The sequence below is a fragment of the Arachis duranensis genome, chromosome 4, assembly GCF_000817695.3.
Source record: "Arachis duranensis cultivar V14167 chromosome 4, aradu.V14167.gnm2.J7QH, whole genome shotgun sequence".
Lineage (NCBI taxonomy): Eukaryota > Viridiplantae > Streptophyta > Magnoliopsida > Fabales > Fabaceae > Arachis > Arachis duranensis.
In genome coordinates this window covers 214,217-239,912 of record NC_029775.3, presented here as the reverse complement: position 1 = coordinate 239,912, position 25,696 = coordinate 214,217, and the positions used below count along the sequence as shown (strand labels likewise).

Sequence of the window (25,696 nt, the reverse complement as noted above, 5' to 3'; positions counted from 1 at the left end):
ATGAACTTGTCAGTTGTCACCATGAGTCCATTATATAAAGAAACCAATACAAATAAATCATCACGATCGTCCAAGCTCACTGGTACCAAGCACATGATCTCATATATTACGATGTGAGATCTATATATTGGAAAGAGAGTATTCAGTGGTATTAGTTGTAACTAGATAATAGTATATATAATATGTGACGTGATGTGTATGTAATATTTGTTTTTTTCATTAAAAAAAAAACAGACCCCGTCATTAAAGTAGAATTTGATTGTCATATTTGTGTTTTGCTATAGCGTAGATTAGTACACATTGAGGACTGAGAAGTTTTAAAGCATATTCTGAAGAGTGGAGTTGGACGTTGCATTAACTTATGTTTTCCTTTGAGATATTAGTTGGGGGTTCCGAAATTTCCGTGTGATCATAATTTACAAGCAGGAAATAACGCTAAAATCATTTACAGAAACAATTATAAACAACGATCTGCACTAAAAAGAGAACTACGATAAAAAGGTTATATCACCTACATAATTAAAAAGACCTAGAAGTTAATAGATCAGTCCATATATCGTCTACACAGTTCGTATTCGTCATAATTCCAGTGCCTTCTGGCACCTTTGTTTTAAGTGTCCAAGAATAGCTTATAAATCCAAGCATCCACTCAAACAACGGAATCACTGCTGGATTCCAAATCCAAGTATGCATTTCGAGAAGGAATTCATACCTAAGACATACAAGAAAGTTAGAAAATGTCAAATACATAATCTAAAACATAGTTTAAATATGGTGAACATATGTTGCTAACCTGAGCGTTATCTGTCTTCAATTTTTGAAGCTCCTCTTGGGTACATATCAGCCTACATGTCACAAAGCAAGGTTTAACACCCCGATAATTAACCATATAATGCATGCGATAATGCAACAACTAAATTATATAAATAAATAAATATAATACCTCCACTGCAACTCGGTTATCTCATGGAGTAACTCTTTCTCCCTATCGTGAGCTGCTTCAAGCTGCATTAATGCATAAACAATGTTTTCCTTAAGCAATAAAAGAAAAAGGAAAAGCTTCTATACAGGCATTCATGTAAGAAATATTTTTTTTTAAAATAATCTTGGGGTAAATACAAAAGCAAGAAATACAAAGGTAAGACAGCAAGAAAACTCAGCAATTCAGATTATTTCCTATCTAACTACTGGGGTATATCTTGCCAGGAAGTGTTTATGAGTTAGTGTTTGGAGGGGAGTAAAGAAAACAGGAGGACTTAAAGAATAAGATCGAGTTCATTTTACTCTTTACACTCTGCCATTCTCTCTCTTCCTTTTCAAGACCCCAACTCACAAAAAGACCCTTTATAGGAGGAAGGGAAAAAAAGAGGTTCCATGTATCTTACAAGCGTACAGGATTTGCAGCAAATGACCTCTAGAATACCATTGTCACATATAGGTAATTGACCTTAATATTGGCTCTACTTTATGTTTTAATTATTCTTTTTTCCGACCAGATGGGACTAGATTAGCACCCTAAGAACTTTGTCAAAATTTGCTGCTGTTATAATTTGTAATTAAGCTAACCTCCTAAGCTTTGTGTACTTTTTCATAGTTACAAAAAATTAAATTTGAAAACACCCCACTTTAGCATTATTTTTATCCATTATTGAGGCCAATTTTCGTGCAATACAGCAAATACACAAGTTCTCAGATGGACAAATCTGCAAATAGATTATTATTGAGTTGCAACAACAAAAAAAGTGAGCTGTATTTACATACCAAAGATTTCTCAGTAGCTGCTATTTGTGCTGGGATACACGTGGCATCAGCTGCATGGTTGACAAATAAGAATTTAAAAATGTGCAAAAGGAGGAGTAAAGAAAACAGCGGAAATGGGTTTAAAACAAAACATAAAGCTTTGATGGTTAACCTGTGGTGTCATTTGCACTGATTTGCTTCATTAAATTTAAAATGCTCTCCTGTTAAAAGATCATGAAAAAAAAAAGAAAAAAGAAAAAACCGGTTACACTTGGATATTAACTGAAGGAGACATCACCATAAGGCTGAACATACCCTTTGAAGAATATTTGTCTGCAGCACAGAGTGCAACACCGGGAAAAGTGAACAGCCAGAAAGATTTGATGATATAGTAGCATCAGATGCTGACAGTAACGGTAATGGTGAAGGCAGAGGAGCAGGAGCACTATGCTGGCTAATAATCTACATAACCCACGGTTTAGAAAAAGATGATGCCAAATTAAGAATTATATTTGCATGTTAAGGGCATATGATATAGTAGCAGATTTATATGGTAGAACAACACTTAGTACTAATCTAATTAACAAAGTTAATACTACAAAATCTAAAGCCACATTTTTCTATAACAAAATGGTAGTAACACTTTTGGATAAATATAGTTGCAAATCCAGACTCTGGTGTCTCTTCTATAAAGTGAAAGAGAAATAAAATGTCAATTTGGATGGAGGCCAATTATTTTTAAAATTGTAGTATACACTTGAACACTGTTTGATCTAAGAAAAACTATAGATGAAAGTATTATAAAAGACTTAATTATTAATCGTAATTTATGTCAGCATGTCATTACGTTTTTTGATCTATCTATTCCACCCTACCTAGTGAAATTTGCTTAGTTTGCATACATTCAAATAAATTCAGGATCAATGTAAAAGAGGAAAAACATATTTGTTTGGAGAAAAGGACTAGCCCAGAACATAATATCCTTTGGGGATCTTCCCCACCTGAGGAATGAAAACGGGAGGGTTATGCACTTATTTACGAAACCTCAAAGCCACCAACCTATCTACCGGGAGAAAAAAATTATAAAAAACCCACCAACCTGCATACTGTGACTCTTTTGCAGTACAGGAGTAGGGGCCACCTGAATAAGAGGACTTCACTTAGTATTCAGTCTTTGTGAACATAAAATGATAAATAAGAGAGTTATTACTCACCTTTTCTGGGTCAACATTCTCAGATGTAACCTTAAAACGTCCTCTCTGCTGAACAACTGGTATCTTTGCTTTCTCATCAGTCTCTTCAGCATTAGCTGCAAGAACAATGACAACTATGACGAAATGCAGAAGTAACCATTGCATGCTTCAAGATATTGGCAACTCTATATCAATTGTTTTCTGTTTTAGCACAAAAATATTTGCTGCTTCCTTGAACATGTATATAGACAAGTACCTGATGATTTTGAGATTTTAGAAGGAAGTTCAGTAAGCACGTCCTCTCCTGTCTGTGAATTTGCATTGCCACTTGAGGTGCTCTGGGGCAGATTGGGTGGCTTCTCACTGTCACTCATATTGCTAAATAAGTAAATATAAATGCTGATTGGAGATGGAATGAGATAATGAAGTGGTTGAATGAAGGAAATAAGGGCATTATAGCAGAGTACATCTAGATAGGATAAATAATCGTTTTTTTAAATCTCTATATAAGTTCTGGTAATTGAAGAGGAGAAGAAGTTGTATGGTAAAACACAGAAAGGTGCACAACCTATGTTATCCTTCTTTAAAAAGAAGGGGGCCCTTCAGAATTTCAGGACATTTCATTTTAAAAAAATTGCATATTTATAAGACTCCTGAATAAAGGGCGATAGAACATCCAGTCAGGAGGGTGGATGAGATGGAAGATGGACAAAGGGCGAAAGGCAGAGGAAGACCTAAGAAGACCATCCATGAGGTGGTCAAACGAGATCTACATGTAAACGGTCTCTCTGTAGACATGATACATGACAGAGCACAATGGCGTCGTTTGATTCATGTAGCCGACCCCACTTAGTGGGATAAGGCTTTGTTGTTGTTGTTGTATAAGACTCCTGAATAAAATATGAAGGATGATTGAATACAATTATGATTTCTGTGCTTCCTCGGAGAAAGTTGGATTTAACTTGTTTCACAGTGAATATCCATCATAATATGCATATTATTTACAATCATCAAACGCAAAAGTATTTCACCCAGATTTAAAAAGAAAAATGGTCAAGCGAACATTTTGTTTTTCCAAACAAAGGAACAATTTAACTAAATGAACTGGAAAATAAATATAATACTATAAGAACATGGAATATTCATAATGAAATCACCACAAAAATAAATAATTAAACTCGCTGCATTGTTTAGCATTCACCTTTCTGGTCGAATTGGTGGAAGAGTTACTTCAGGTAAAATGCTTGATGAAGATCCTCTTCTATGAAAAGAATGGATAGCCATACCGTTTTCCACATCAGATTTTTCTCCCACATTATGGTCCACACGATCATCAAGACAGGAGGGAGAAGCTAGTGAAATGCTTTGTTCATGGCTTGAACTGGTAATGCTAGAGTCATCGTCAGATTTTTCAAACTTGATCCTAGAATGGCAAAACATGATAGTAAATTTAATTAACTTGATACTACCTTTATTTGATTTTAGAGACAGCTATCCTTTATTTAAAATATTTTTCAAGCCATTTAGATAAAACTATTGGTCCACAACTTTATAAGATTTTAATCCCAACTTCAACAGTTTGAATATGTCAAGAAAAATGGTTTTACTTGTCTGACATCAGATAAATGACAGAAACGTACTTGGCATCATTTACTGTGTAATCAATTCCTGGAACAGAAGCTGATTGATTTTGTAGCTCATCAATATCTTCCTGTGAAGTATTACCCATTAGAACTACCAATTAAAAGAAATTTGTTAACAGGGAGAATGGAGAAAAAAGCAGATATTACTAAGACTGCAAATATCATCATGAGACAGAAAAAATATGTCTATAGTTACCAGATCAACACTTCGAGAGGGATTATGACTTGCACTCGGCTTATCTTGTACATCAAGGGAAGATAAAGAAGCTGAACTTGCTACATGATTGATATCTGATATAGCATCATCAAAATCATGGATCTAGAAGAAATGAGAAATCTAATCAGTAATTTCTTAACTTCAAGAGTCTTGTCTTCATTGGAAGAAGAAAAGATCGGGCATCATGTTTACCAATGAAGCCTGAGCCTTCATATCATCAAGATTGAAGTTCCAGCCACTAATTCCCCGTTTGTATTCATTCTAAAGAAGATTAACACCCTTAATGTTATAAGCTTGCTACACTGTGAAACCACTATCTCAAACAACTAAAAAAACCATAAATCATTCTATGAGCAAATAAAATAAAAGAATATCTATCACATCATTCTTCAGTTAGGCAATACAGCATATTTTGACAAAATGAAATATACGAACAGCAAGATTTTCTTACTCAGCTTCTGTTTTCCTGATGTTGACCAACAATTGGGTATAATTCTAAAAGAATTCATAAAGAACATACTGAGGTGCTTGTCATCTATGTGCAGAGGAAAGTGGATACTAGTTTATTTTCATGGGAATGAGAATAGATATCTGTTTTATTGATGTAATAATATCAACAAGGAGCACAAGTTGGATTTATCAGTACATATTGTGAGAAAAGAATAAGATTTTGCAGAACAAGTGGCCTAAATTTCTGGCGCAAATGGCAACAGTTTCTGTACACAGTTAGTAATTGTATTTCCTACCTGTGATAATTCCTCCATCTCGCCATCGGGCATTTTCTTTTGTGCAAGCATATCTTCATCTTTTCTCTGCAACAGAAAAGATCGCATTGTAAATATATTTCATAACAAAACAGGAGTGGGGAAATTAGTGGCAATAATATGGAACCTTTAGGGCCTCCATGCGGTCACCTAAAGCAGGCAGCCCCTCCAAAAGTGTTCGTGCAATATAATCATTGGAGCGAGCCTGCTTGAAGAAGGAATGCTTCAACAACTTGCTTGCAGAGGGTCGTTTTGAAGGATCTTTCACTAAGCAACTAGCAATCATCTGCTTAAATGACTGAAAAAGGAAAAATAATATTGTAAGAATAAAGGAACTAAAGAAACAATGAATTAATGTTGAAAGTGTATTCACCATGAGCTGACCTTAGAGAACTTTCTATCCCTCTCGTAGTCAAGGCCGGGGGGTGCATTTTGCAAAGTCATAAGCAGTACCTGGCCATGTAGAAGAGTTAAATCATTAAAATGAGGTGGAAGATGGTTGGCTGAAATAAATAATATTTTGTGTATCTAAAACTAATAAGCGCACCTTCATTGGGGGAAACTTTGAGAAAGGAGCATGACCGTGGGCAAGCTCCAGTGCAGTTATGCCAAATGACCAAATGTCAGCTCTGGAAGAAAGAAAGGAACACTTAGAAATGAATACTAACGCAATGATGACTAGAAAGAAAATGGACAACACAAAATTGTGGTAAAACGATAGACATACTTGAAATTATAACCATGTAGCTGCTCCATTACTTCGGGTGCCATCCTACAAAAGTAAAGAGAAAAAAAAAGAAGCAAAAGGTCAACTGAATCTCGGACCCTTAATGACGTTATTGATCACACAATTGTCTATTGAACGATCATGAAATACGATCATAAGTGATATCTGTCCCATCCTGTTAGCATGCAGTGTGTAGTTTCAGAAGACATTTTCACAAGCACACATATAAAAAGTGTTTCGTGCTTAGTTTGGATATTCAATTATTCATTCATAGTATGGAATAAGGTAGAGAGAGATAATAATTGTTATACCAACAAGGTGTTCCAACGAAAGTATTCCTGGTGCGCTGCCTATCACCGGAATCAAAGAGACAGGCGGAGACACCGAAGTCGCCGAGCTTGATGGCGCCGCGGGAATCGATGAGAATGTTGCCGGACTTGACGTCCCTGTGGATGTGTCCGTGGTGGTGAAGGTACTCTAAACCCTTGAGGACCTCGCGAAGGATGGTGGCAATCACAACCTCCTCGAATCCGTCGGGGTGCGCGGCCTTGAGGATATGGAGGCACGATCCGCCCGCCATGTACGGCATCACAACCCACAGGCTGTGCTCGTTGACGAAGGAGCAGTGCGATTTCAGCACGTTAGGGTGGTCCACCAGCACCATCGTCTGTGCTTCGCGTGAAACATTGTTCTGCCGCGCGCAATAATCACACATCATATCATATATATAGCTAAGGCGATGATGATTAAATTGAAACGGATCGAAATTAATTAAAGGTAAAGGGCGAACCAGATCGCAGTTGTCGCGTTCGAAGTCGAGGATCTTGATGGCGACGATCTCGTTTAAGGGGATGCAAAGCGCGCGGTGGACGGCGGCACTGACGCCGTGTCCAATCTCCTCGTAGAGATCGTAATGCTCGGCGCCGATAGGGTACTTCTTCTTCTCCGCCTCTTTTTCCTTGTCCTTGTCTTTGTCCTTCATTCTATTCTCCGGTTGAAGAATCCTATGCTTTGGAATTTGAATTTAAATTTGAGTATGATGAAAATGAACAAGAGTGAAGATCAGAATACTAGTCAGTTAGACGGAGAGATAGAGGTCGCGTTAGGTTGCGCAGCTTTCTCGTGAAACTAATGGGGAATGGGCTGGGTTGGGGCTTTCGTTCGATTTTCGAATTGTTCGGACCCTATCTATATTCATTCATTGGTATGGCCGCAGAGAGAGAAAGAAAGAGAGTGTGTGTGTATGTGGATTATGGAAAGAAAGAAGATCCCAGCTCAGCTAAAACTCTTCTCTCCCGCCACCTCTTGTTTCTATTTTCTGTTTCGCAACTAACTCTCACGTGATTCCCACGTGCTCGCTCCTCTTGCTTCTCTTTCGCCCCTTTCGCCCTTTTCTTTCGCTCCCTTGTTTTCTCACTCTTTAAAAAAAAAAAACCATGCAAACAAATTAAAATCTTATAATAAAATGTTTAATTATTTGTAGAGATTTCAGATTTGCTCTGGTTTAAAAAGGAATCAATCCATCAATATATTTCTAAATTTAACACCTGCTATAATTTAATCTAGAGTTTTAATTTATCGTAACTTAAGAATTAATTTTAAAAAAATAATACTAAAAACAATATCTAGAGTTACTTTATATAACATAACATTTGTTATTACATATTTGTTATTTCGAAAATTACACTATTATTCTAACGATAATTAACCATATGTCGATTGTTTGGTATAAGAATGAACGAGACAGAATAATATGATTAAAATTTATGGACAATAAATGAACAAAATCAAACTAAATAATTTGGATATTAATATAAAATATAACTAAAATAAAAATTATACTCATATAAACAAAATTTATTATTTGTTTTTCTTTTTAATTGTCACTTACTAATGGAGTCAAAAACTAAGATATATGAGTATGACGAAGCCAAACCCCATATTTATATTACTTTCAAGGGGGCAAGAAGAGGGGAAAGTTGACAAGCTTCACTTTGAACTTGTGTTGATCAATTTAACTAGTTAAGGTTCTTTTCTTCAAACATTTTAGCACATGATAATATCACTTAGCCACAATATGTATATCAATATCATTGTTAGGTTCTAGGCGTACAGTTTGCACAACATCAATTTTTTTATCAAGTTCAAGTTGTAACTAATTTCTACATGATTCTATCTTGTTCCAAATTAATCCATTTTTGTTCTTGTACCTTCTTATAAGTTGAAAAGCTTGACCAAAAGTTGTAACTAACACTTTTTCCCAGTGAGATTGATATTCAAAAGCCTTCGAGAGAGTAATATATACTACGTAGCTTGCAGCTTGTCTCCATTCAGTAGTACTGTGAAAATTTGTAAATATATTGAAAATTTTAGCTAATGAATTTTACATACACAAAAATTTGAATTTCGATATTTACTTAAGGAGACAAGTAAGTCGACTACTCGACCAACATAAATTGATTTTAAGTTCGTCCATGTTAATGTTAATGCCATTATGTCCATCTTTTTATATTATTTTTCTCAAGCATCCTAATTTCTTGTGCTTCAATTGTGTAGAAACTTGTTTGGTGTTTTAAAATAATAAATATATTTATAGTTAAGATTAAGATTATAACGAACGTTTCTTTTTATAACTTTTTTTTTTGGTATAATTGTCCAATTCCATTGTTTATAGAGCTAGCTTTGTTGTTGAAAAATATGGCATATGTCTGTAATGATGATAGAAAATTCACATGACAAAAGGGTGATTCTCTGATCTCTGTTTTGCTATCAATGTTAAGAATAATTTTAATACAATAATATTATAATTATTTATTCAAATTTATTCCGTTAAATAACTATAACTATGTTAATAAAAATTGTAAAACACAGTTACTTTATTCATACGATAATATGATAACACATGCATAATACTGTACAAATTAATTTTTTTTTTTAAAAAAGTACTTTACAAATTAACACATACTTATCTCCGTTTTTAATTCACGTGCATTGAGATGCCACCTTGCGAATTTAAACTGAAAAAGGAAAACAATTTAAAAAAAAAGTAAGAAAATAGAAAAAGAGCGTGTTACATGTGCCGTTGACACGTTCATTCCGTGCAACAGCAGCAGCAACAGCAACGGACGAAGGTGTTTTCTCTCTCTAGGGTTTCACTCACTCTCTCACCACCGTACTTGAGCCGGATCGTTGCCGGTCGCCGGCGTCATTCCCATAAGTCGCCGCCATGAAACTCACTGTTAAGACTTTGAAAGGCAGCCATTTCGAAATTAGGGTTCAGCCATCCGACACTGTCAGCTCTCTCTTTATCTCTATGCTTTTTTGGTTACAATATTCGCTATCAATATTTCCCTTTTCATTTCCCAATCTTCCATTTTCAGTTACGAAAATGTGTGTTTGATTTGTTGATTGAATTATTTTGTTTTCAGATTTTCTAAGTCTACTCCTTTATTTTGTTTTATTTTATTTTTAATTCAAATCACTGTCGTTGTCGACATAGTTTTTATTCAAAATTCAGGTAAATTTACTTCATTTTTGTTTCTATTTGCAATGCATGCCTTCATTTTAATGTTTTCGCCAACACTATTGTTGTTGTTGTTGAGGATTTTGTTTCAGATTTGATGTGATACTCAGGTGCTGACGTTATTTATTTATTATTGAATGGCTTTGAGATGTTTTATTCCCATCTTTTCATGACACCGAGGATATGCCTGTTGATTCTAATATCATTAGAAATTGGATTTCTTATCAGGCTTTATGTGGTGTTTGGTAGATTATAAGAGGGTTAATTTTTGAATTTTAGTAGCTATAATTTCCTTGCTATTTTTGCCTTAGATTATGGCTGTCAAGAAGAATATAGAAGATGTGCAAGGCAAAGATAATTACCCATGTGGACAACAGTTGCTTATTCACAATGGCAAGGTTTTGAAAGATGAAACAACATTAGCAGAGAACAAGGTCTCTGAGGATGGTTTTCTTGTTGTTATGCTTAGCAAGGTAGTTTATTCCTTCATGAAAACTTTTTCAAATTATAACACCCTTCCTTCCTCAAAAGTTATCTCAGACTGTGATTTCAGCGCTCATATTTTTATTCTTTTAAATATCGAGATCTATTTTTATGCTTCGTTTCTTTTTCCCTTTTTTTTTGATAAAGAAATGGATAGGAAGCTTTTACTGAAGTTCTATCGCGGTCCAAAAAATTATCTAGATGCTATGCCAAGTATTAGATCTTGTCATATTCCATTATGCCGTCTGTTTCAATTTGATGAAGTCAGCTAGAAACATTTCTTTCAATTTTATTGTTATACCTTCATGTTTTGTTTGTTTAGGCATCTGTTACCTCCATTAACCTTCATGTGGCATTTTACTTCTCTACAGAGTTCCTCTTTGTATTAGCTAGTGGTTGTGCATGCGTGTGACAGCCTGCCAGCAATCCACCTGCAGCTGTATCAACCTCAAATTCCACGCCTGCTCCTGAACCTCCTGCACAAACTCAGTGAGTCTTTAAAAAAATAAATTGATAATTTGTCCGTTTTAATAACGTCAGTGTCACTTCCTATAGTATTTTATTTGGTATTGTAGGGCTGCGAATAACAGTACATCTGGCCCAGCTGTCACAACTACAAATACAAAGTATGGTTTCTCCTTTCTAGATTTTTTCAAAGATACTATTAGTTAATTCCAATGTACCACAAAATAGTTGTTGACTGAGCAGTGATGACAAGAACTATCCTTTTTCAATCTTCAGTAATTTAGTAACATATTACATTCAAGTAAAAATGTCTTTGTTCTAATTTGAATTTTAATGTTCACGTTGTTGGTTGTCTTTACCTTGTGAGTTCCATGATAATTATAATTCTTACCAATTTGGCTATGAAGTTGACGTTATAATACTGAAAGCAGCACAGGATTTAATTCAAATACTTTTATTAAATGTCTTTCTGAGGAAGATCTATGGTGTTATTTTCAATTCATGTAACGAGACATTTACGTTGGCTGATCATAGTTTTGTTGTTCGGTTTATTGTGGCTGCATATAGTAAGCAATAATGCTGCATTTTTGGATGCTGAACATTGTGGAATTCAGACATTTGTCATTTTCCACTTTCTTGTTTATAAAGCCTACTCACAAGCTTTCCTACGTCATTTTTTGCAGCGTGTCTGCAGATACTTATGGTCAGGCTGCTTCAAATTTAGTTGGTGGTAGTAATCTTGAGCAGACTATTCAACAAATTATGGACATGGGAGGTGGCAACTGGGACAGAGATACAGTTACTCGTGCTCTTCGGGCAGCTTACAATAATCCAGAGCGTGCTATAGACTATTTGTACTCTGTATGTCCACATTGTTGGATATCTTGACTGCTAAAATTTATGTTCACATTGTTGGATTTAGCAACCTTTCTTTCCTTGCTTCTCTGGGCAGGGTATCCCCGAAGCAGCAGAAGTTGCTGTACCAGTTCCTCAATTCCCAGGTAGTCAGACAACTGAAACAGCTGGGGTCACTGCTGGAGCAGTTCCTGGACTACCTAACTCATCTCCCTTAAATATGTTTCCACAGGTAAAACTTATTATGCAGTAACAGATCATCAAAAGTAATTTTCTGTTACTCCGTACTTTACTTCAATCTGAAATTTTCAGGAGACAATTTCTGGTGCTGGTCCTGGACTAGGATCTCTTGACTTCCTCAGAAACAATCCCCAGGTGAGCTTGCTGTTCCATCAATTTTTTGTTCTTTATGTTAGAAGGCATAGTTGTTCCACATACCCAAGTTGCACTAACTTAAAGTACAATATTTAATTTGATGTATTGATGTAACTTGACTTGTGTGCTGTGCCATGTCTACACATTGAACCTTTTGGTAATTGCATCCATTTACTCAAATAATTAATGTTTTGAATTTCGTTTTAATTATACTCTTTTATCTTACTGTATTTGTGAAGCTTTCTTTTAACAGTTGCAATTATTTTGTTATTTGCACATCATTATAGCTACACAGGATGCAGCATGATTTCAAATATGTCTTGATTGACAAGCATTGCCCAGACAATGCTCTTCAAAACTTTTGTTCATATATAGTTTCAAGTTTTTCCATGTTGCTGAGTGGACTTAGCAAATAAGTTGCTTGTTAATCTGCATCTAGCTTCAAGCTTTATTTTGATCACTCTCAAGCAACTTTCTTATTTATTTTTTTCAGTTTCAAGCATTGCGTTCAATGGTGCAATCAAATCCACAAATTTTACAGGTATTTACTTTCTCCGTTGCCTTCCTCACTTCTGTTAATTTGTTGGTTGGTGTCTAAAAGATCAATCAACTTTCTATTGCAGCCTGTACTTCAAGAACTTGGAAAGCAGAATCCCAATCTTTTAAGACTCATTCAAGAACATCATGCTGAGTTTCTACAGTTGATAAATGAACCTGTTGAGGGATCTGAAGGGTGAGCATATCAACTTGTTGCATTATTTTACATCTTACAACTATCATTACTTCATATCATCATCATCATCATCGTTGTTCTTGATATATTCTTTCAATTGTTGGTTATTTTTGCCCACGTATCTAACAAGAAAGTAATGTTCTATTTGTCAACTTGATATCTGATAGTGTAGAATGTTATCCAAGAGTTTATTCCCTTTCCTTGATTACACACAATATTTAAATTTAGAATTTAACCGTCTTTCTCTCCATCAGTGATATATTTGACCAGCCTGAGCAGGACATGCCTCATGCCATCAATGTGACTCCAGCTGAGCAGGAGGCAATTGCAAGGGTATGTCTTTCTCCTTACTGTATTATGATATAAGAAATGATGTATACTCGTTAAACATCTTCCTAATTTCTAAGCAAAGAATATACTGAGTGCTTTTTATGTTTCCAAGGTATTTAATCCATTTGAAAATTATCCATATTTTGAAACTGAGGATGCAGAAACAGGTCTAAAAAGATTTTTGTATCGCTTGTGTTCACACTTAGTATGTATTGATTAATGATTGGTTTCTTTAACCTATGGTTTGCAGCTTGAGGCATTGGGATTTGATAGAGCCTCGGTCATAGAGGCGTTTTTGGCATGTGACCGGGATGAACAATTGGCAGCGAATTACTTATTGGAGAATGCTGGAGATTTTGAGGATTAAATTACTAACTTACGCTGACTCATAGTTTTGTTCGGGCTCGCTCTTTTAATTATTTTTTTTGGTCTTCCTTTCTAGAAAAAACTTAATGTGCTTTTCTGGGGAAATTTACTTGGGTAGGGTTTGGATTTTGAACTGGAATTGGATTTGGGATGACAAAACATCGCTAAGAAAATTAGACTATTACTATTCATTTTATATTTGTGTATGACAGCACCTGAGGAATTAGCAAAGGTCCGTCTAATTGTAAGTTTATTCTATTGGTATTGGTAGTTTGGTACTATCAATTTTTTAAGCAACACTAGTTTTACATGCATGGGGATCAACTCTGCTCAAGGTGTTTCCAGTTTTCTTCTATTTTTAATTTCTCTAGTTTCACTATCCATTGCCATTACCTATTCATTTTTGGTATAGTATCCCTAATAACAGTAACAAGACGTTCAGGTGGTTGGAGTTGAATTTAGTTTTGAAACCGAAAAATCCATATCTCATGTATAAATTCTGGTATTTAAATTAAAGATTTTGCTAGCGATTGGCTTTGAAGTAGTTAAGAGTGGAATGTTTTGCATAGAAAATTAAGCAGTCCATCAAATGTATCAACCTTTAAAAGTTGTTCTACTTGTGGATTTTTAAAAAGTAGTAAAACTCTTCAGAATATTGATAAGACCTATGGGTTTAATTGGAAGAGAGGAAAGTGTAACAATGTAACATTGAGTAATATTGAACAAATGAAAATTATGTGGTATTTTGTTTTGATATTTATCTATTTAGTTCTTTTTAATAATTATATCTTAATTTATATCTTTTAATGTCTTTTTCTAAATAAAAATTATTGTCACCCAAAAATAAAAAATGTTAGATGGCTATGAGAAGTTGATAGCTGACCTTAATAAAACTCGAAGTAGCGCGGAGGCGGCAAGAGATTGGGTTTTTGGTGGCAATCCCCTAATCCCTAATTCACAGATGGCGACGGCGATGACGATGACGATGGCGTTCTCCCCAGCAACAATGGCTTCCAAGACTCACATGGTCTGCCTCACGCACCCACCCCTGCGTCAATACCGACACAGATACACACAACCCTCACTCTCTCTCACTCCTCTCCGCCGCAACTTCAATCCCGTAATTGTCGCCTCCACATCCACGCAAAGCGACGCCGAGGGAGCACAGCACCTTCTGGAAGGTTCCACCCGCACCCTCACTACCGTCTTCGGGATGGCCCTACTCGCCCTCAGAACCTTCTGCCATCAGCTTCTTCCGATGTCCATGTCCATGTCTTCGGTAGGGCCTCTGTTCTTCGCGTCGCTACGGGACAGGCCTAGCGGGTCGCTGAACACGCCGCTGACAGTGGTGGCGGCGGGGCTGGGGAAGTGGCTGGACATATACAGCGGAGTTCTGATGGTTAGGGTTCTACTGAGTTGGTTCCCGAACATCCCGTGGGAGAAGCAGCCACTGTCCGCCATCAGAGACCTGTGCGACCCGTACCTGAACCTGTTCCGCAACATCATTCCCCCTGTTTTCGACACCCTCGACGTCAGCCCCCTCCTCGCCTTCGCCGTCTTGGGCACCCTTGGCTCCATTCTCAACACCGCCGTCGCTTAGATGAAGTCCCACTCGCTTGCTACATAGATACAGGGTTCAGGTATTTTGTTCTGTTATGCCATTTGCTACTGTTGTAGAGTCATTACTATTATTACAGTTATAGACAGTTGGTTTACTTAAACTTGATTTTGAAGTCAAGTGATTATGTTTGCCAGTTCCCACATTCTTCTTGCTTTATTTCTCCTTTTCCAATACTTATCTGTTGCAACTTAGGAAATGAGCTTCATGCTTCTATATTTAGTATGGAACTGCCTCTCAAGATCACCAAGAACAAAAGAAACGGAAAAAAGAAGACAAAGACTATGTGTCAAGTCAACCCATTTATGTCCTCATGCAAAGCTTCACTTGTTAATAACATGATATAAGGCCTAATGACCCAATCCATAACAATTTTACAATTTATTAATACTCCAATACTTAATGTACTTTTGACATATAATATATTTCCTTCATCTATAAAGTATTGAATAAAACGAAGAACATGATTATTAATGCAGGGCAAGCATAACAAAGTGAAAATCCTGAGCAATTTTAGCTATGAGCATATGTGAAGGGTTGGTTTGTTATAGCTATGCTATGGCACTTGTTGCCTCTATTTTCGTCCGTAAAAACTGAATGTGTTAGAATTAGTTTAGAAATTAAGCAATTACCCTTGTCACAATTGCTTTGACCATGTGAATGGTAATTGAAAAGAACCGATGCGATTGGACAACTATATAAAATGTTTCACACTGTTAATACATCAAAATTGAACTCTTATTTAATACCAGTCCATTAATTTTATTTCATAGTAGGAGGGAAAAGTAAGCAAAAGATCATCAACCACAATATCCTTGCTATTATTAATAAAGAATAACCATGTTTGTTCTACTATATGTTAATGTTGAAGTTTGATATCTATATGCAACAATGTAAGTTTCAATTTTCAAATGGGTGAAGTTGGGTAGTTGTCTTGTTAATTAGGTCACCATGTTTTATTATCAGATTGTATATTTTGGGTTAGCTATAGTTATTGCAATCTTAATGGAGGTATCCTTTAATAGCAGTCCAGCTCAATCTTGCTTATGATATATCAAGCAGGATGGATATACTTTAAATATCCTCTAGCTAACTCCATAACAACAGCTTCTAGTTAATCTTATCTAACTAACTATCTAGTATAATATCATTTTTTATTTTTTGGCTGATTAGTGATTACCTTAAGATATATATAATCAGGTTGCATGTAAACTGTAACTAGACAAATATATTTTCCTCCGCATTCTCATAACTAGACAAATATATCTTCCTCCTTTCTTGTATAATTGAGAATTGAGATATAACAAAATATTTTCCATTCGAAAATTAATTTGTGTATCATTAGTTCTAGTTTTGATCTATTTAAACAATTCACTGCCTCTCCTCTTCTCCAACATAACCAGGGAGACAAATTGAACAATTAGGAGACAACTGAAGTGTAACGCGCTGATGCAGGATAGGACAACACAATAAAATAATTACGGATTTTTTTTTTTTACATAAATAAATGTTCAGGTATTGGGCCGAACCCATTTACATTACATGCATTTTTTTAGTACAAAAATACATTTTTAATTTTATGAGCAAATTTTATAATTCCAACGCGTATAGTTATTTGCATAAATAAGTAAATAAAGACAATAATACCAAAAAAAAAATAAATAAATAAAGACAGTACATATATAAATCCAGTTTGTGACAATATGAGATAAAATTATTACTTCATTTTCAGTTTTGATAAAAATAAAAAACAAAAAAACTTTCGAGAAAGGATATAGACAGCGTGCCTCACACTTTCATTATTTATAGTTTTATACCATGTCCATATGCAGATATGCAGCGGAATATATGTTAGTAATTATTGGTTGTTTTCTTCAAATTGGTAAATAGATTAAAATAAAATAAGCAATAACGTTTTCAGAGAAAAGGATAAATAGGTCTTTGACCATTTGATTTGTAAATATTTAAGTTTTCGAAGATTTAAAATTATATTTAAGTTTCTAACTTTTTTAAAATTTAGACATATCAATCATTCATGTTCAAACTTAATTAATACGGATATACATGCGAGAGAGTTTTTAAAATTAGATAAATTAAACTTAAAAATTTAAAAAAATAAAAAACTTAAATGTCCGCAGATAAAAAGTCAGAATTAATTTATTTATTTTTCATGTTTTTATTGGCAAGTGGACATAAATGAAATTGAAGCACACAATAGTATGACTACTCCGACAGTCAAAACAATGTACACATACAGCAATGATATGTCTTTAGAGATACGCAAACTTGCCTCTACTCATTCATTCATATACAAATTACACATACTACACATCTCATCCCCCTTATTTTCTTTCTTATGCCCATCAATAATTACATCAACCACTTACATACCCTGCTTCTCTTGTTGCATTGCAAGCAACTAGTATATTATTCTCTTGTTTATTTATTTGTTTATTTACATGTCTTGACCTGAGACTGAGCTAAGCCAATACAAGTAGATTGTATTTGTACATATGTATTATATTCACCAAAATTGACTATTTGCTCCCACGTGTAATGTCGTCCAGATCATATATACTTACATTACAGTTGGTATTGAATGAAGGAAATGGCAATAATATTATTCTTCTATATTTTAATATCACTAGAAGAATTGCTTCACTTCTCAGTTCTCACTATACTCAGAGGTGTTTCTCTCCGCAATCTCTCTCTTCTGGGTTTCGCCCCATTTAATTTATATTGTTTCCAAATTTTAAACCGTGTCTATCCGATCATATCAAATTATCAATATTAGTGTTTTTGTAATAAAATTCCTAATAAAATCTCGGAAAAATGGTTATTGTTTTTCTTTTTTCATATTTTTAATATTTACCCAATATTTCTTAAAACTAACATAAAAATTCTGAGAAAATAACATAACTTTTAAAAAAATGAATCAATAAAACGTTTCTTGGAAGATAACATAAAAACGATTAAGAAAAAACAGGACTTAAAGTTTTAAAGAATTTAAGATTTAAGAAGTTTATAATTTAAGATTTAGGGTGGTCGATGGTAGCAACTAGCAAGCGTGATGGCTGATGGTGGTGGATGAAATTATAATGGTGGGAAGAAGGAAAGTTGTGAAAAAAAAAATAAAAAACAATTTTAAAATAGTTATTAATGAATGATTTTTTTAATATTTTATTGGATTTTTTAGTAGGTAGCCTAATATTTATTAGCTAAATTATTGACCGAATGGTATTAGTTTTCTAACATTGATGTTTTATTTGTAATATTTTCTGTGAGGATTTATAAACTAAAGAGGCTTACATCTCTCTTTTTTTGTTTAAATTTTTTTAATAAAAAAATTCCTCACCCGCAATCTTTAGTTTAATATAGAAAATATAAAACTTCAGTATTAAATCTAAATCCAATATATTTTAGTTAAGTAATCTTTTATGCAAAAGAAAAATCCTTATTTTGTAGCTGTATAAAAAGAAAAAAAACATATAAATATACATCATAAACGTACATCACATGAGTAATTAAAGGACTTGGAATAGCCAAAAATGCATATTGCTCTAGCAAATATGAAATAAATATGCGAAGTAAATCTATATATCAAAAAGAGAAAAGATGTCAAGTAAATCAAAGATGGAAGTGTACCCCATGCATATTGCATTATTGGAAGCACATTACGCTGGGAAAATTGATTTGTTTGTGGGTTAACCGGTTAACATCATCTCTTCATTTTTCCATTTAAAGTTGCCCTTTCGGTTATATGAGATGGAACTATGACAGGATTTACTTGCTATTTTAAAATCGTTAGCTACAACTACACTATTCCTTATTAATTATCTCTTTCTGTATTTTAACAAAGTAAAACATAAAAACTCTTTTTTTTTTCTTCTAACTTTTTGAAAAAATTTGAATTAGGATACTCTTAATTAGAGAAAAACTCTAAACAGTTCCTAACAATTATCTCGAAAGACAACGAGACCTTTATAAAAAAATATTCAACCCGACTCCTGAGCTTTACTTTTATCTATGAAAAAAAAGTTAAGGTTATTTTTTTTACATAGGGGCTAATCAGTCAAAAAAAAAAAATCAGAAATCGAATTGGGTATTTCTTTTGTCAAGAATCTTATAGTCCTTTCAAGATAATTGTCAGGGATCGAATTGGATATTCACTCCTCTAATTATAAAATCTCCCTTTTCGATTAAAAAAAAAACTATTCCTAATTTGTTAATTATTCTTACATATTTTGTAATCAAACTATCTCGTATCGTTTTAATAAAAAAACGTGACGAGTTCTACGAAAGTTTAGCGCATTTGTGACTAAATTTTAGTATAATCTGGTGCGTTAAACTCCTATATTTCAGAGAATTAAGTTAATTTGTATAGATTGACACAGAAGATTGTGCGTGCTATATTTCATTGTAAACATATTTCATTGTCTTACTAGCGTTACCCATATAAAAATAGTTAGCGTTAAACTAATGGTTGTGATAGACGTAGAAGCTTCTGTTTTTGCTTCTGTTCAAAATCGTAAGCAAATTAAAACAATGCAAAGAAACTATGACTCTATGAGTATCATTTTAGCTGTTTGAAGCTAGTAAAACCAAAAAATAAAAATACGAGTTTTGAAGGATGAAATTATTGGTTGAGAATTGAGATGGTTATTATTTTTTAATGTATGAAAAGAAAAAAAAGAAGTTGGTTGGTTGTGTCTTGTGTTGTGTGTATGTGTTTGGTTGAGTAAATATTTTATTTAATAATAATGAAACATGGAAAGTAAATAAATAAATAAATAATAAAAGGAAATTATATTATGTTGCTTGGTTTGGTGGTTTTTGCGGGACGAGACAACCTACCAGTTGTTGCGGCTGTTTCAAGAGAGAGAGAGACTGTATTCACTCAACACTTTTAAGTTTTAACCTCCCTTCTGTTTTTGATATTTGATTTAATTTAATTAGTGAGCTGAGTTAAGTTGTTGGTTTGCCATTGCCAATGCCTGCTGCTTAGAGAGAGAAACACACAGAGAGATAGAGAGAGAGAAAGAGAGAGAGATATGGCGACTTCAGTGAAGAAGATGGGATCTCATCTTCGCTGATTCTTGTTCTTGTGCAATCTTACTCTTTAGGTAAGCCAGCTGCTACAAATCGTATAGATCTTATTCGAATGAGGCTTATCCATTTCGCCATTCCTTCCCAGATCCAGAGATCCACATTCCTCTTTTCTTCAGATCCACTAACATTACTCTTTAATTCTCTTCAAATATTTTCTTTTTTCTATTCAACTCCTCGCTTCTCCAATATTTTATTTAAGTTTATTTGGACGGATTAGACAGAACCTAGAAGTGAGCTTCGATGAGTGGATTTTATTTGATTGCTCATATATATAGAGTTATCGCGTGTTCTATTGTGTAGGTTTAACTCCTGGGATTCAAGCAAACGACTTCAATCTTGTTTTTCCTGTTTCCTTGACTCATTTTGTCTTCAGTAATTCTTCTTAGTAATCGTTTTAGCAAACTCTATTACATCGAAATTAAATAACTTACGAAAATGGAACTAATACGGCCAACTTGTACCAGTATACCCAGCATTGTGATTCTATTGCCTTTTATTCCGAGTTTTAATTCTGGTTTCTGAAACTGAATATGACAATTATCATTTTGGGAAAAATATGGCTTATTTCAAAGGTTTTGGGAACACATGAAGAATAATAGGATACTTTGAAGTCTGGAATTATTGCTAAGGATCGCTTTTGATTGTCTTGACTGTTTTGCAGTATTACTTTAAACATCCTATCAGCATAACGCTTCGGTTCTTTAGATAGTTGCCTCTTTTGGGCTGCTTTTAAGAGAGATCGATGGGTTCCAGATTCCCATCTCATCAGCTCAGCAATGGCTTATATGTATCGGGCCGGCCTGAGCAGCCGAAAGAAAGGACTCCAACGATGAGCTCAGTTGCCATGCCTTATACTGGTGGTGACATCAAGAAGTCCGGAGAATTGGGGAAAATGTTTGATATCCCCATGGATGGTTCTAAATCTCGAAAATCCGGTCCGCTGAATAGTGCTCCTTCAAGAACTGGATCATTTGGAGGTGCCGCTTCACATTCTGGACTTATCATGCAAAATGCAGCAGCTCGTTCTGCTTATGTTACATCGGGCAACTTGTCTGCTGGAGGCATGTCTGCTTCAGCATCAATGAAGAAGACCAATTCTGGTCCACTGAACAAACATGGGGAACCGGTTAAGAAGTCATCTGGCCCTCAATCTGGTGGAGTTACACGCCAAAACTCTGGTCCAATTCCACCGGTTCTTCCTACAACTGGTCTAATTACATCTGGTCCACTGAATTCATCTGGGGCTCCAAGGAAGGTGTCTGGTCCATTAGAGTCTACAGGATCTATGAAGTCACATACTTCCTCTATAGCTCACAATCCAGCTGTGACCACTCTCAGCCTTGATGATGAGTATTCTTTCAGGAGGAACTTCCCCAAGCCGATATTGTGGTCTGTGATTCTGATTTTTGTCATGGGATTCATAGCCGGAGGTTTCATTCTTGGAGCTGTTCACAATGCCATTCTCCTCATTGTTGTAGTTGTTCTTTTTGCTGCTGTCGCTGCATTGTTTACTTGGAACAGTTGTTGCGGGAGGAAAGCCATTGTTGGTTTCATTTCTCGCTATCCAGATGCAGAGCTTAGAACTGCCAAGAATGGGCAATTTGTGAAGGTCTCCGGGGTATGTATTACAGTATTTAAATATGCATATATAATACAATTAATGCAGCATATATATAGACTCGAGAAAACAGGCACGCATACACACACACATTAAGTGCATGTTCTATTATCCATTTCTTCATTCCCCCATTGGGGTTGCCTGATAAGTGATATACATGTAAAGAATATCGAGAAATCTATCTTTCCGGTTCTTGTTTATGTTGTTAAATGTGCATAACTGACGGAATAGACCAATGATATATTGAGCCTTTTGAAGGTGGTTACGTGCGGTAATGTGCCACTGGAGTCTTCTTTCCAAAAAGTTCCCAGATGTGTATATACATCTACAAGTTTATATGAATATCGAGGATGGGATTCAAAAGCAGCTAATCCAAAACATCGCCGTTTTACATGGGGACTCAGATCGGCAGAGGTAATTGTCTTTATTTTGGTGTGTGTAACATTTTCTTCAGATTGCTAAATTCTAAGTTTGATAACTATTGAGGACTTATTGATGTGCATTGGCCATGGAAGTGAATTAGATACTATGCTTTCTGACAGAAAATACTTTGCCTGTGAACAGTTTTATAATGTCTTCATGTTTCCTTATAATCTTCAGTGAAGATCTTTGGTTCATTATACAGATTAAATGGTTATTTCTTTTCAACTTTTTTCCCATCTAATTTTCGATGATTGTGATAAAGCCATTAATATTATTACCTTGCCTTTTATTCAATGCAGAGGCATGTGGTGGACTTTTACATATCTGATTTCCAATCTGGATTGAGAGCTTTGGTTAAAACAGGCTATGGTGCTAGGGTGACGCCTTATGTCGATGATTCTATTGTAATTGATGTCAATCCAGCCAATAAAGACATGTCCCCTGAGTTTCTTCGATGGTTAGGGGAGAGAAAGCTTTCTAGTGATGATCGTATAATGCAGTTAAAAGAAGGGTAATGTACTTTATCTTATTGAAGAGTTGAAATTTTCCGGGTAAAATTGGTGTAAAATGAAACACTTAATCCTGCTGCATTTGTTGTTGAGAATGGAAGCTAGGCATTCTTTTTTCTAGTGATACCATTAATTGTTGCTAGTAATGCCGTGAGTTGGCCAATAATCATCTGGTTTTGAAAATACCATTCATGTTAAGCATTATATGCTCATGATAATAATCATTGTATGGCAGCAAAACGCATTAAGATGTTGAAGCTGAGATATCCCGAGATGGGGATGGATTTTCATTTTCTGATGAAACTGTCATTGATCTTTTTTACAGGTACATCAAAGAAGGTAGCACAGTTAGTGTAATGGGCGTAGTTCAAAGAAACGACAATGTGCTTATGATTGTGCCACCGCCTGAGCCTTTGACGACCGGGTGCCAATGGGCGAAATGTATATTTCCGGCAAGCCTTGAGGGTATTGTTTTGAGATGTGAAGATACCTCCAAGATTGATGTTATTCCAGTGTAGTTATGTCTATCTTATCCTCTCCAGTAACCTTATAGGTATTCTTCTCTAAAGAAAACATTTCTTCCCATGTCAGGAAATTGAAGGTGGTGGTGGTGATTGATGTTGTTTGTATTTTTGTAAGCAGTGTTGTTGGTTAAGTGTGATGATCTTTTACCCCTTTTGATCCACCCGCAAAACTTTTCTTTAGTTTGCTGTATAGCTAATGGAAAATTCTTATTCGTTTATTTTTCCTTAAGGGATTCTATACCCTTTTAATGGATGTTGCTTTATATAGTGAGAGGTTGTATTCAGATGGACTTTGCTGTCTTAAACATTGAAGGCTCTATTTGTCAAGTAGGTAGGTGATGAACTGAATGATGAAAGAATGAGTATAACCAACCGGCTTTATTTTCCGCCACCCAATGCTAGCTATTCTTTGTATTTTGCAATTTTGTTTTTGTTCTTTTTCCAAAGGAGTTTGTCAGGACAGATGTCAGAGAAGTCATTGTCTCATTGAAAAAAAATCTATGGTTTTGCTATCTATTCTTTGTATTTTTCTTTTCAAATGAATTTGTTAGAATGAAGTCGCCGAAAATGGGATGTATATTCTATGGTAAATTTTATCATCCTTTTTAAAATAATATGTAATTTATTTATATGACATTTTATTAAATTATTATTCCATTAAAAATTAACACATCATAGATAATAAATTATATATTATTTTAGAAAAAATCTGATAAAATTTAATATATATATCTAATGGACCTTGCTGGGCGTATAATGAAGTGTACACTATTAATATAAAGAAGAGTGAAACGTGTTGGTGCATAGAAGCGTCAACAACGCGGAAAAGCCACGTTTGGGCACCGAACGGCGTCGTGTTGGTGCAAATCACAAACGTGTCAAGGAAAGGAAGTAAGTACGTGAAGCACTTACTTTCTGTTTTACTAGATTTAAATGGCAATGGCCTTTAATTTCTGTTTGCAGCGAATTGGATCACTATGGATATTAAAATTAAAGTGCGACGGGGCAGTGGTTTTGCTGCTTTCTTAGTGTGCATGTTGGTATTTTTGTGCTCTACTTGTTTCGCCAATAACGAAGAGCATAATAAGAAGCAAAAACAATGTTTGTGGAAGTGGCAGAGTCCTAGAGACGCCTACAATATCTATTCTGAACTCTTCACTACAAGAGTTACCCAGTATTGGGGCTTCTTCAAGGCCCTTGCTAATGATGCATATACGCGTTTATTTCCTCCCAACATTGAGTAAGTAACATTTTCTTATTAGCATGCTTGTTTCCTCATTTATTTCAAAGTATCAGCCACATATTTTATTTTAACAAAGGTTAGGATGGGATATTGTATAGCTAGTTCTCTTCACATTAGATTATCAATCAACTAGCTACACTAGGCGCCTAGAGGAGAAATAAAATAAAAGAAAGTCTAACGGTATTTTTATTAAAATTTATTCACCACTTAATAAAAAAAATGAAAAATTTTATATTATTAAATTTAATTTTATATTATTAAAAATATTAATAATAACTAATTGATAATAGGTAATTATAAAACCTGTTGGTGTTTTAACATTTTTTTCTTAAAATAATATTATTTTGTAACATGTGCTGCATGTTTCTTTGTTGCTCTCATGTATGCGTAATTATTAAGAATATTTATTGTGGACTAATGATGTGATGTATGGAAAGTGATGATGATGATGAATTGATGACAACAAAAAAATGCAGTTTTAGAAGCGGAGGAGGAGTGGGAGATAAGGAGGGAGAGGGAGCAGGGGAGAAGGTGAAAGAAGCGGTGGCAAAGAGCTTAGGAAGCAGCAAAGACACAGTGGAAGATGCTGCCAAGTCAGCTGCAGAAAAGGTCAAGAGTACCTTCTCCGCTGATGATCAAAATCATAAAAGGAACGAGCTCTGATTCTTCTTCGACGAAAATTATTCATGCACAATATTAATGTAATGGCGGTGTGCTGGAAGATTCTTTTTGGAAACATAAAAAAGAAAACCGGCTCCTCGTTAGTCACTAGCGATCATGGAATGGAGGCAAAGCACAAATAATAGTCAAACAGAATATTAGAAATAGCTCCATCTTCACGTCTATTTTTGTCATTTCACTTTCACGTCCATCCCAGATAAGTGTGTATTAAGTGTATTGAGCTGTGGTCTCGTGGACCACTGAACCCTCTCACACGTGATTTGTAGTTTCACCCCCTCTTTTTCTGTGGCCAAAGATGTGATCTGTAGATATTAATATTAATTTTTTAATATATATTTTAAATTAATAATTAATTTTAATGATTAATTTTTGGGTATATGTAACATAGCCGTATTATAAAATATATAGTTCAGATTTGGGTACTTGGGGGTTCTCAAAGCCAAAGGATCTTCTCTAAACCTCTCCTCCAATTTCTTTTATATTTCCCGTTAACAAATTTTGTTTTCTCAATCACTAGGTGATTAACATTTTTTATATTTAAATAAATATTAGTTAAT

At 34.7% G+C, this 25,696-nt stretch overlaps 5 protein-coding genes across 8 annotated transcripts; 4 read left to right on the top strand and 1 right to left on the bottom strand.

Annotated features, from left to right (window-relative positions):
• Positions 1 to 343: 343 nt before the first annotated feature.
• LOC107482505 (serine/threonine-protein kinase BLUS1) lies at positions 344 to 7,551 on the bottom strand. Of its 2 annotated transcripts, XM_052259871.1 has the most exons (20): positions 7,075 to 7,551; positions 6,596 to 6,975; positions 6,285 to 6,329; positions 6,105 to 6,186; positions 5,942 to 6,010; positions 5,685 to 5,855; positions 5,540 to 5,605; positions 4,986 to 5,054; positions 4,773 to 4,895; positions 4,574 to 4,644; positions 4,135 to 4,356; positions 3,190 to 3,302; positions 2,955 to 3,049; positions 2,840 to 2,881; positions 2,056 to 2,202; positions 1,913 to 1,961; positions 1,762 to 1,811; positions 944 to 1,005; positions 794 to 845; positions 344 to 712 (listed from the first exon to the last, which is right to left on the bottom strand). In XM_052259871.1, the coding sequence occupies exons 1-20, from the start codon at positions 7,264 to 7,266 to the stop codon at positions 707 to 709; spliced, it is 2,106 nt and encodes a 701-aa protein (XP_052115831.1). In that variant the 5' UTR covers positions 7,267 to 7,551; the 3' UTR covers positions 344 to 706. The 2 variants fall into 2 exon arrangements, with proteins under 2 accessions (XP_052115831.1, XP_015958516.1); XM_016103030.3 differs by having other exon boundaries at positions 3,190 to 3,296; positions 6,596 to 7,551.
• A 1,784-nt stretch (positions 7,552 to 9,335) lies between these two features.
• LOC107482362 (ubiquitin receptor RAD23b) lies at positions 9,336 to 13,748 on the top strand. Its single transcript, XM_052259872.1, has 11 exons — positions 9,336 to 9,576; positions 10,119 to 10,337; positions 10,706 to 10,779; positions 10,866 to 10,916; positions 11,439 to 11,616; positions 11,708 to 11,842; positions 11,923 to 11,985; positions 12,479 to 12,526; positions 12,609 to 12,718; positions 12,973 to 13,051; positions 13,299 to 13,748. The coding sequence occupies exons 1-11, from the start codon at positions 9,511 to 9,513 to the stop codon at positions 13,413 to 13,415; spliced, it is 1,140 nt and encodes a 379-aa protein (XP_052115832.1). The 5' UTR covers positions 9,336 to 9,510; the 3' UTR covers positions 13,416 to 13,748.
• Positions 13,749 to 14,336: 588 nt separating this feature from the next.
• LOC107482509 (ylmG homolog protein 1-2, chloroplastic) lies at positions 14,337 to 16,569 on the top strand. 3 transcript variants are annotated; one of them, XM_052259920.1, is made up of 2 exons: positions 14,337 to 15,054; positions 16,436 to 16,569. In XM_052259920.1, exon 1 carries the CDS (start codon positions 14,376 to 14,378, stop codon positions 15,012 to 15,014), a length of 639 nt encoding a protein of 212 aa, XP_052115880.1. In that variant the 5' UTR covers positions 14,337 to 14,375; the 3' UTR covers positions 15,015 to 15,054; positions 16,436 to 16,569. The 3 variants fall into 3 exon arrangements, with proteins under 3 accessions (XP_052115880.1, XP_015958521.3, XP_052115881.1); XM_016103035.3 differs by lacking the exon at positions 16,436 to 16,569 and adding an exon at positions 15,512 to 15,728; XM_052259921.1 differs by lacking the exon at positions 16,436 to 16,569 and adding an exon at positions 15,228 to 15,428.
• Positions 16,570 to 19,863: 3,294 nt separating this feature from the next.
• Positions 19,864 to 23,611, top strand: LOC107482510 (uncharacterized membrane protein At1g16860). The gene is made up of 5 exons (XM_016103036.3): positions 19,864 to 20,155; positions 20,803 to 21,759; positions 22,018 to 22,173; positions 22,482 to 22,693; positions 23,017 to 23,611. The coding sequence occupies exons 2-5, from the start codon at positions 20,884 to 20,886 to the stop codon at positions 23,207 to 23,209; spliced, it is 1,437 nt and encodes a 478-aa protein (XP_015958522.1). The 5' UTR covers positions 19,864 to 20,155; positions 20,803 to 20,883; the 3' UTR covers positions 23,210 to 23,611.
• Positions 23,612 to 24,138: 527 nt separating this feature from the next.
• Positions 24,139 to 25,454, top strand: LOC107482379 (uncharacterized). The gene is made up of 2 exons (XM_016102824.3): positions 24,139 to 24,455; positions 24,935 to 25,454. The coding sequence occupies exons 1-2, from the start codon at positions 24,193 to 24,195 to the stop codon at positions 25,119 to 25,121; spliced, it is 450 nt and encodes a 149-aa protein (XP_015958310.1). The 5' UTR covers positions 24,139 to 24,192; the 3' UTR covers positions 25,122 to 25,454.
• Positions 25,455 to 25,696: the final 242 nt, after the last annotated feature.

Excerpts from the sequence above, each read along its gene's own strand:
- LOC107482505 (XM_016103030.3), bottom strand. The coding sequence starts at position 7,266 with ATGAAGGACAAAGACAAGGACAAGGAAAAAGAGGCGGAGAAGAAGAAG. Across the intron at positions 5,606-5,684 it reads ACCGCATGGAGGCCCTAAAG|AGAAAAGATGAAGATATGCT; the intron begins GTTCCATATTAT and ends TTTCTGTTGCAG. Across the intron at positions 2,882-2,954 it reads AGAATGTTGACCCAGAAAAG|GTGGCCCCTACTCCTGTACT; the intron begins GTGAGTAATAAC and ends CCTCTTATTCAG.
- LOC107482362 (XM_052259872.1), top strand. The coding sequence starts at position 9,511 with ATGAAACTCACTGTTAAGACTTTGAAAGGCAGCCATTTCGAAATTAGG. Across the intron at positions 10,917-11,438 it reads GTCACAACTACAAATACAAA|CGTGTCTGCAGATACTTATG; the intron begins GTATGGTTTCTC and ends CATTTTTTGCAG. Across the intron at positions 11,617-11,707 it reads CTATAGACTATTTGTACTCT|GGTATCCCCGAAGCAGCAGA; the intron begins GTATGTCCACAT and ends TTCTCTGGGCAG.
- LOC107482509 (XM_052259920.1), top strand. The coding sequence starts at position 14,376 with ATGGCGACGGCGATGACGATGACGATGGCGTTCTCCCCAGCAACAATG.
- LOC107482510 (XM_016103036.3), top strand. The coding sequence starts at position 20,884 with ATGGGTTCCAGATTCCCATCTCATCAGCTCAGCAATGGCTTATATGTA. Across the intron at positions 22,174-22,481 it reads GGGGACTCAGATCGGCAGAG|AGGCATGTGGTGGACTTTTA; the intron begins GTAATTGTCTTT and ends TATTCAATGCAG. Across the intron at positions 22,694-23,016 it reads ATAATGCAGTTAAAAGAAGG|GTACATCAAAGAAGGTAGCA; the intron begins GTAATGTACTTT and ends TCTTTTTTACAG.
- LOC107482379 (XM_016102824.3), top strand. The coding sequence starts at position 24,193 with ATGGATATTAAAATTAAAGTGCGACGGGGCAGTGGTTTTGCTGCTTTC. Across the intron at positions 24,456-24,934 it reads TTATTTCCTCCCAACATTGA|TTTTAGAAGCGGAGGAGGAG; the intron begins GTAAGTAACATT and ends AAAAAAATGCAG.